Raw genomic sequence first — 10219 nt, forward strand, 5'->3', positions numbered from 1 at the left:
GCCCTGGCACAGTGGAGTCTTTGCCTGGGGGGGCAAGTCTGAGCTCCAACTTCAACCCCTTGCTTGAGAAGATGCTACCATCTTCCATTTGATTCACCCCGGGTATAGTGCCCCTCAGCCCACAGTTCCGCTTTGCCAGCGGGTCCCGAAGGCAGAGAGCAGTTGAAGCAGGGTACCTATCTGGGGATATGTGTGAAGAGTGACTTGTGGCACTGCTGGCTATGGTGAGTTGCCGTATTACTTCATTAAGGGGATGCAGTCAGGCTGAATTCTAGTCAGTTTCATGAAATGAGTAAAAAGTCACCCCAGCCCCCCTGGCTGGTTTCTGTGCTTTTACAGTCACATTTTCCTATATCTAAAGGGGAAAGAAAAGAGGGCCAGATGCTGATGTGTTGTCTCCACTGACTGCTGCCCTGCCGCAATATGTTTCTTCTCTCCCCTACTATTGTGTAAGACTCACACAAACGACAACAGGAAAATGACTTAAATGGCTGTACACAGAGTGCTGCCAAATGCAAACCCAACACCCCAGAGGGAGAGATTCCCTCTACCCTATTTCACTTCTGGTAACCGCAGACTGTTGTCATTGTTTACCTTGATTGGATGTCCCGCAGGGGAGAGAGTCAGTTGGTAACTTCTCGGTGTCCGGAGTCCATGGGGGATTTAGCCATGTGACTTCCAGTAACTAGAGAGAGGTCCAACCTAAAGGGTGACCTGTGCTTGGACTAGACCCATCTCTACCAGGAATGTTCACAGGAGCCATGCGAGCTCTCCCTTCCATGCTGCACTGCGCCTCTGAATCCGATAGACAACACCAGCTGAGTGTGAGGGGTCTAACCATGTTCTCTTCTTCACTCTTGCTCCCCCCTGCAGGTTTGCAAAACTCTTGCTTCGCCTCCCCGCCCTCCGATCCATTGGCCTGAAATGCCTGGAGCACCTGTTCTTCTTCAAGCTAATAGGAGACACGCCCATCGACACCTTCTTGATGGAGATGCTGGAAGCACCCCACCAAATGACATAGAGAATCTCAGCTGGGTCAGTCCCTTCACCCAGCAGGGGCCTCAGCAGCCTCCTCCCACCTCCACTCTTCCTCTTCCTCATCCCTCTCCCCAGTGCCAGAGACCCCATCCGCTCTTCTCTGTCTGACCCAGGGTGACACCCCGCTGGCCCTTGCCTCCTCGTCACACTGACTTCTGCTCATTTTGTCACCGCTGCATCGAAGGGGCTGACGATTGTTTTACTATTTTAGATGTAGAGAGGTGGGATGTAGCGTTTCAGAAGCAAACAACCCCCCTGCTCCGCCTCCTGGCACACCTGAGTTTGAAGCCAAACTGAAGGCCAGGCTTCTCAGCTCCCTGTCTGCCCCTGCCGTAGTTGGGTTTGGATTTCTGCATGTGGCTGAGATGATTGGTTGGAAGCAGGCAGCGGGGTTGATCCCACCCATAGGAACTCTGAGCTGCTGGGGTTTGGATGGACTGGGGGAGTGGTTTAATCCTGCTTACCCACAGCTGGATATTTTCAGAGGATGGAGTTTTTGAAAGAGGAAAGAATATATATTTTTGGTTTCTAACAATTAGTATTTACTTCTCTCGAGGAAAGCCGCTCTGGAATGGCCCCTGCCATGTCACAAATGAGCATTTTTTGCAGAGCCTTCTCTTTTAAATGAAAAGCAGGGGATTGTGCGATTGATCGCTTATCCCCTTCACCCTCCCCAAACTAATGACCTGAACGGAGAGATGACCAGTCACACCGAGAGACTGAGCCCCCCTCTGTGTGTGGAGGGCAGTGTGGACGGCGGTGACTTCAGTGCCCTGCTTTCCTTCTGGAAAAGCAACAGCGTGTCATGATTTTTCCAAAGATGACTGTTCTCTCAGTTGTGGAGCTAGCCAATCAAAACACGAACCATCCGGATTGCACAAGTCTGTAGCGGTTGCTTTAAGGCTGCAGTGATTCCAATTCCCACTCCCTCCTAAGAGTCTTACTGGGATCCCTACCTCTCCCTTAACACGCAGGCATTCGTCATGACCCATAACGCTATGTGCATTTCACATTCTGGTGTCCACGCACACTTGCTCAATCAGGCCAAGCAAACTGGTTGATGTTAGATTGTCAGGGCTTCTGGGAGAGCCAGTTTGCCTGGCAGTAGGACTGATGGCAGAGTGGTGCGAATAACCGATTCTTCAGCTCACGTGCACGTCGATAGGGCCCAATTCATCACCGTTTTGCAAATCATTGACACCAGTGCAAAATGTTACCACCCTCATCTGACGATTTGGCAGCATGGGTGTAGATGACTGCACAGGGTGCCAGGCAATGATAAATTGGGCCTTAGGGCAGCACTTAATTGGTGAGATTGATTGGTGAAGTGAGGGCTGTGCCTTCCCCAAAACGCTTCCCCGTCTGCTCTAGTTATTGATTTTTGTGGGTGATTTGGTGCTCCCCACAGGGATCAGGAAATGGGGCTGCAGCTCTGTCCTAGTGGCCAAAAAGGTGATTTTCCATTTTCTGGTTAAATATTAAATTTACCATCTCAGGATAGAGATTTCAAAGAAATTCCCTCATGCTCCCCCCGCAAAAAACCCTTTTGCTTTCTCCATTGGACTCTCGCACCATTTTCTTAGAACAACATGTGATGAGCATTCAGGAACACCTCCATTTTGGAAGGGCCCGGGCAGGAAACCGTTGCCATGCCTGGGGAGATATTCGAGAACAGCAGGGAGCACTGAAGGGACTACTTACCTTTGCAGTACCTTTGGCTGATATTCCATGTTTCTGTGGTAATTCTGAGGGAAGCTGTATTATAAAAATTCTGCTTTAGCCAGGAAACAAAAATGCAGTAACTTTAGCTTGATCACTCAAAAATCTCTGAAACCTGTCAAAAATCTCTGATCTCTTGGGCAGCAAGGTGGCTGGTGGGTTTTTAGGTACTTCCCTAAATGCTTTGATCCTAGAAACACAACCACTGAGGAGCAATTACTTGCTGATCAGAGATACTAATAAGATCTTATCTAGCCCATTCATTAGAAAGCAGGATCGTTCCCTACAGTCTATTCCCCAGAATTCTGTCCAGTCCAGTTTGAAATGACCTGAACAACCAGGACTCCACCACTTCCCTGAGTAGGGAGGTTATTTCACAGTCTGCTGGATCTCACTTTTACAGATTTTTCCAGCTCTTCAGCCTGTTGGCTGATTGTCCCAGGCAGCAGGAGACGCTTTAAAAAATGTGTGGGGAAGGTGGATCAGTTTTTTTGTTTTGTTTTTTTTTAACAGACTGCTGGTTTCTCACTTAATCCCTGTGCATTTGCCAAAACACAGCACTGCACAAACTCTGGGGAACGTCCTCAGGCTTCTTAGGGGGCAGCGAATCAGCCAGGTGTCGCCTGAGGCCAAGCTAGAAAACAAATTAAAAGGAAAAGCAGAAGAAACAATGAAGTATCTTGCTGATTTTTTTTCAGAGGAAAGTAGCTATTCTTAACACACGAAAGGAGCATTTGGGCCAAGCCAAGAACGAGATGCCTGCAGTTGGCTCCCTACCAGGGACTTCCCTGCTACTTTTATTTGGTTTGTGCTTTAAAATGACTAATTATTAGCGTCCAAAACTTTCTTCTCCTGCCCCATTCGTTACAACTGGCTCTTTAAATAGCTGCTTTGTGTCTCAGTCAAGTGTGATCAAGCAAATCCAACCCTGGGCTATTACCTGTGTTCATTCAGAGGCATGGTTGATACTCAATCTTGCAGCTGCTGCCCACTTTCCAAACATGCTGGCAGTTCAAATTCCATCAGCTAATAAGGCCATCTTGTAGTTAAACAAGGATTTCAGGTCATAACTGACCCCCAGGCCAGCCTGAAGTGTCAACTCCACAGAGGCAGGGAACGTGTTTTGGCTGCGTTTCTTTGGCAGCCTGGGCGCTGCTGAAAATATTATTAAACAGCTTCGTCCTGGAAGAATTTGCCAAGGAAACAAGGCAAGAGAACATAGTTATCTAGAGGATGCCAACGTGGACCATCATGGTCTATGCATTTCCATCGGAAGCGTGAGAGAGCGGTCAGCAGGGGATTGCGGGTACCTGTAAACTTCCCACCAGGCTGGCACATGGGATCTGAGCCCAAAAGCATCATGGTTATTTTTTAACCAGCATTTTGGATCACCATCCCTGTCATTGCTACTGAATCTCAGGTGTTTAAACATTTTAGGAGTCTAAGAAGCCTGGATTATGTGTTGTTATGTCTGCCTAGAGCCTGCTTGCCCGAGAATATCAGAGTGCTTTATTAAAGAGCCCATTGAACCTAGCACTGTAATAAACCTTTACTCTTGTTTATCTCCATTGGGCAGAACCCCCTTTTTTTTCAATTGGATGCTTGAAAGGAGCTGTGTTGGGACTGGAAGTCTGCGTTGCTGTTTGTTTTTCTAGGTTGCAAATGTGAGCTCTTAGCCAGCTTTTCATCAGCCGTCAGAAGGAGCTAGGGAACAGGGGCTGGTTTAGGCCAAAGACGGACTTGTGCGGGGGGGATGACGACTTCTGAGCCCCCCTGGGGAAAGGTGGGCAGAGCTGCGATCTAATGAGCATTCAGCACATCTCACCCACATTAATGTAGAACTACATCTGAGTCTAAACGGCTTCCCCAGCTCTTCAGTAAATAAATAGTACAGTATCCTAGAGCAATAGCGTCAAACACTGCAGTACCAGTATTAGAAACTTGAGCATCCCTGCAGAATACTGTAGAGTAAAGATGAAGTATCATCCAGCAGTTACAGCAGGCGGTTTGGCAGTCAGGACTCCTGCCAGTGACTTGTTGCATAACCTTGGGCACGTTTCTGTGCCTTGGTTTTCCTTTCTTTAAAATGAGAATAATAATAATAATGCCTCCTAAGCATGGAGCATGAGGTTCTTTTTAATTTCGAGGGGTGTTTCAGCAGAGATAGAGACAGATCTTCAACTGGTGCAGATTGGCAGAGCTGCATTGACGTCAGTGGGGGCTATGGTGATTTGTACCAGCTGAAGATCTGGCCCCCAGGGAGTCGAGGCAGCATTTGTAGGAACGTATTTTACCCTGAACAAACATGAACGACCCATTTCAGGACCTGCAAGCGACAGTTACCAAAATCAAATGCCAACCCAAATGTTCCCGACCCTGCTTGTTCCCCAGCTGCAGTGACACAGAAGCCCACATGGGCTCTGTGACTTTTGCAGCAGCAGCAGCCTTAAAGTGACCTGCTTTTACTTGGATTTAATTGACTCCTTCATTTGTATCTTCCTTCACGTTGGTTTTTTTCCCCCTCCTCATCATTATAATTATTATAACTATAATACATGCTTGTTTGAAGAGGTGATACATGGGTAAAAAAGGAAAGGCACATTATTCACTAGAGAGCTAGGACTTTTACTTAACCAGACATTAGTATTCTCGCAAAATCTGGTTCGATTAAGGTGATTTATTTTTTAATTCTTGGTTGGTTTTTTTTATTATTATTATATTTGTTTGGTGGGACAATCTTTAATTTTCTAAAGATAGCACAAACATCAGCTCTTCAGCCACCCACCTGCCACACTGGATGTTCTTCGCTGCCTTGTGTGTGTGTTTCCACTGGATCCTGGAACAAACTGAGCTTAAATCAATGTGCATTTTAGGATGTTTCCTTAAGAAGCCGTTGCATCTTCCCCCCACTTTCTTCTCCCCCAAACCCTAACTCCCAAACACCCACTTAATGTAAAACCTTCACTGCGGAACTATTTGCGCGAAAGGCCTTGAAAACATACATGTACTGTATACTTAGGCAACATACAGTGTAACTGGCCCCATGGTTCCTGGCAGCCAAGCTGATCTCTGCACTTTCAACCTTTAGACAGCGGTTTCAACTCAAATCTGCGTCACATCCGTTGAAGGGGAACGTTCCAGCCTAAACCCAGAGAAGTCTGCGGCGGGGGAAAAGTAATACATCAGATTGGTTTTGTCTCAAAGGTCCAGGACTGGAAAAGCAAATTGGCTACACCCCCAGTCCCTGGAGTTCTCCAGTGAACTGTAAGATCCAGTCTCTCTGAGTCGTATATTTCTTTGGAACAGACTGCAGCCCACTTGCGTAACTGAAGAATATATTCAGCCACCCATCCTTTGACTCTTTGCCTGCTCATCCCTTCCCACACTGCCACCACCCATCAGCCCGTTGAAACCAGTGCGGGTTAAGTGGCACACATCCAACAGCAAAGCTGACACAACCTTCTACCTGGACTGTTCAGCAGCCCTGAAGTGATTTGCTCTTTTCCAAAGGGCAAGAGGAACTTAAATGTTTGTAATCAGCAAATGAACAAAGGCTGGTTCTTCATCATCAGAGCAGGACCAAAGGAACCACACCTGACCACCGATCTCCCAGTCAACATTTTGGCACTCTTTGAGGACAATCCTAAATGGTGGTGGTCGAAGTGGGGTCAAGGATGGAGACATGTGACCTTGTAGCTGGCCCCTGTTACCAGCTGTGGCTAAATAGCTGATGATGTCCCCATCAGTGACCAGAGTGCATGATCTATTTTAAGTTGATACATATGTGTGTGTGTATACATGTATGTACTGTAGATATATACACTGTATAAATATCCTCACTCACATATACATATATTATAACCGTAGCAATTACAGACTTTTTGTTTTCTTTAATTTGATTCTTTTTTTTTTCTCATACATTTTTGCTTCATGTAAGCAAGTACATTGTATCAGAACCCCTTCTGGATTGGCTTGCACCAAGACCGGATCTTTATAACTCAAGACAAAGGAAATGCATCTATTTTAAGATGCTATTTTTTTTTTTTTTTAGAAGCAGGTGATTTGACTAAAATAGCTTTAGCAATTCCCAACACTTAGCGAGAGATGCCTTAGCTATGGGGTGCATAGCTAAAATAAAATAAAATGTAGAAAGAATTACAAAAATAAAAAAACAGAAATAAATAAAAAAGAAGATAAGGAAAAAATATCTAAATCATCAATAAAGTTTAAAAAATCTATTTTTGTACAAATGTAATTTTATCCCTTACATATTCTTTGTTTTATTTCTGCTTCTATAGAGATTGTTGTAAACTCTTTCTCTCTGTATAGATGTTCCACCAAAGGGACGGAAACCTGAATGAGAGGGAGAAAAAATTGACAGTGTTTTAAAGGCTTTCTATGAAATCTCTTTGGAAATATTTTTTTTAATGGACTTTTTATTCTTTCCCCCACCACTTCTGAAAAAAAAATTTTTTTGGTCTCTTGTCATGTTTATCCGGCGTTCCTGCAGGTCTGTTTTACTGTGAAATCACTACCGTATATTATTGTTCACACACACACAAAATGCTGCTGGAAACGCCAGTATTTTGATGAACAATTGTATTAGAATTGTAAAAAAAAAAAAAAAAAGAGGAAAAAAAAGAGGAAAAAAAAGAAAATATACGAGCGTTTTAAAATATAATCTGGTTCAAGCCCTCTTTTGTTCTTAATGGGTGTTCTTTGATTTACTCTTTAAAGACCTGATCCCAACCCCATTGAAGTCAATGTAAATACTCTCTCATTGACTTCCCTGGGCTTTGGAGTGTGTCCTCCACCGGTACTTCAATGGAATCACTGGCAAACTTCATGTTTTCTCACTTGTATCTGTAATGAACCAGTGTGCACAGCTCCACCTTGTGGCCACCTTTAGTCCTGTTTACATTTCTACTCCACTTGACTTTTTCTTTTCCCTTCCTGAACTGGGCAACCTGAGCTGCTTGATGTCAGAAGAAGAGAGGCTGAGATTCGACGGCTCTCTTAGGTTATTGTTACCATTTGGTTTACACATGATCTGTCTACGGTTGGACAGAGGACAGAAATTCAGTCCAATAGCCAGCCACCGTTGTGTGAGAGCTGTATTCCCGTTTGAGAACCACAGAACTGTCCACTCCAGTGTAAAACACAAGCTGTTCCTCGCCTCCCAGGCCACGCGCTCCAGAATACGCAGCCTGTATTGGTGTTATGCTCTGCGATACATGATCGCAAGTGGCCCGAAACCTTTCAATTGGGTTGGGTGGGTGGGTGAAGGAAAACAGACATTTTCCTTTCCCCATTGCCTGCTGCTCAGCCAGATGAGCCTTTGAATTCGCCAAAACACCTGTAGGACCAGAGAATGCTTGTCGTACAGTTCAGAACTCCAGGCACTCCTAGAAGCAAACTGGATACTAGCTGTTATGGGGAAAAAGCTTTCCCTCTGCCATAGGCAAATCACCCGTTTAACACCTTCCAGATTTTGCCTTAGATAACTTAATAGAAATACAGCGGTGGCATAATTCTCCCTGCTTAGCATAGAGGATCCGGAGGGAATGCTGCAGATACTCAGGTGTTGTAATTAATGCAGGCCATTGGAAAGCTGTTAAGGCTGATCACTGGAGATTAGGGTGAACAGGTCATAGGGATGGTGCCTAGTGTAAAACCCCTACTGCTGATGACGAGAGCTGTGGATGCACAATGGAAGATCCAAAGCCAATGTCAATTCAGTTTTGCACCTTGTGGGCCATAGTCAGACTTAAGGGTGTAGAGTCCTGTGCACATGGAGTCCTTTCATTGACATCAAGAAGGCTTTGGATCAGGCCCTACGTGGACAATTGTTATCAATGGGAGGGGTGGGTGAGGGTCTGGGAACAGAGGTTACCCCTTGGCTTTTCTTTTGCTGCGGGGGATTGTTTTGTGCAGCTCTGGTGCTTGTGATCAGCCAGTATAGAGAGGAGCAAGGCTGCCTTTTGGGTAGCCTATTCCACTGTAAAACATCAATACCTTGAACTAATATAGCAGGACCATGATTGCACAATGGAGACGTTAATCCACGCCCCTTTGGGATCCACTAAGTGTTCGGCTCAGCATGGAGAGTAGGTGCACCCCGGTCCTTTTGTGACACTTCTCACTCGCACAGTGACAACATTATATTGACACTCTGTCCCCTGAGGACTGGCATGAAGATACCAGGAGACTGTGTTGTTTTAAACCCACCTTCCCTGCTGATGTCCAATTTGTGCCCTCAAGTGGGAGCATTGCAGTGTAGGGAGGTGTCACTGAATTCCTAAGGCAGTTTGTGTGTGAACAGAAGCTGCTAGCAGTGGTCTGGGCTCTAACCTGAACTTGGTGCTACAAAGAAGACTGGATTTGCTCTTGGGTTTACAGTGGAGGAGAATGTTCTCCAATTGCTACAGAATAGATCAAAATGGGGGGGGGCCTTAAATTGAGTTAGTGCTGATCTGTGAATTTAAAAAGCACTTACATTTTGTTTGAAAAGGGAGGTGGGGGAAGTTTTTACCTTAAACTCAGCATATTTAGCAAGATCGCTGCATTTTGTGCTCACTAGTGCAAGCCTTTAGGAAAATATACTGCAGTAATAATCTCTAATGCTACAGCGTAGTGTTACTGCGGAGTTTGAGGCTGTTATTGCACAGTACTGTAGTCATGATGGTTAAGTATACAATACTGCAACAGGGTGAAATGGCAGAAGATGGGCCCCAAGGAGCTTTGGACCTGACTCTGAGCTAATGCTGGTGCAGCTCAATTGACTTCAGCGGAATCTTTCCTGATTCATGCTGTAACAGAGATTAGGGTCAGGCCTGGTATTTGGATCTAGATTAGGGTTAAGATAGCAGTTCGAAGCTCTGAGAGCTAGGGATTGGGTTGTGGTTCAGGTTTGACAGCTGCAAAAATGGTGTGAGCTGTTCTTGTGAAATGTTGTCTTGTGGGATTCTGGGGAGATCAGCTGATTTGGGCCATTTTGAACGGGGGACTTCTGGATAGAGCAGCTGGCTATATGAGATGTTAGCCATCTTGTGCTGTTCCCCTGGAAATATTGGCTGCATCCAGTCTGAAAACAGATCCCATTCACCGCTGGATCCCCTCCAAATCCATCGCATTTGAGGGGGAATATTTGGAATTGAGCTTCCAGTTTTGCCCCATTTCTAAGGACAAATTAAAGAAAAATGGAGAGTGGTTTTTACAAATAGGTTAGATTTTACATGGTAATGGGGAAAAGGACACAGTCGGATGCTGCTGAGTGAAGAAAGGTCTGGCCTTTTCACCGCTGAAATCCCACATATGCTCTTAAATACACAGTGCCCATTCTGGGCCTCTGCATAGGGCTGAAATTCACCCCCCACCCCCAAGGCAGTATCTCAGGTGAAGGGAGGGGCAGACGGCACACAGAGCCTGTTGAGTTGACAAATTTCATTGCTCCTGTCTCAGA

At 45.5% G+C, this 10219-nt stretch overlaps 1 protein-coding gene across 3 annotated transcripts in view; it reads left to right on the top strand.

Moving 5' to 3' along the window:
- The window catches only part of RXRA (retinoid X receptor alpha), a 224501-nt gene extending 216500 nt beyond the window's left edge, over positions 1-8001 (top strand). For all 3 annotated transcript variants that reach the window (XM_073314208.1, XM_073314209.1, XM_073314210.1), the window contains one exon: positions 874-8001. In XM_073314208.1, coding sequence (XP_073170309.1) covers positions 874-1021 — 148 coding nt within the window. In that variant the 3' untranslated portion in view covers positions 1022-8001. The remainder of the gene's footprint in view (positions 1-873) is intronic.
- The last annotated feature ends 2218 nt before the right edge of the window (positions 8002-10219 follow it).

The sequence above is a fragment of the Lepidochelys kempii genome, chromosome 16, assembly GCF_965140265.1.
Source record: "Lepidochelys kempii isolate rLepKem1 chromosome 16, rLepKem1.hap2, whole genome shotgun sequence".
Classification (NCBI taxonomy): domain Eukaryota; kingdom Metazoa; phylum Chordata; order Testudines; family Cheloniidae; genus Lepidochelys; species Lepidochelys kempii.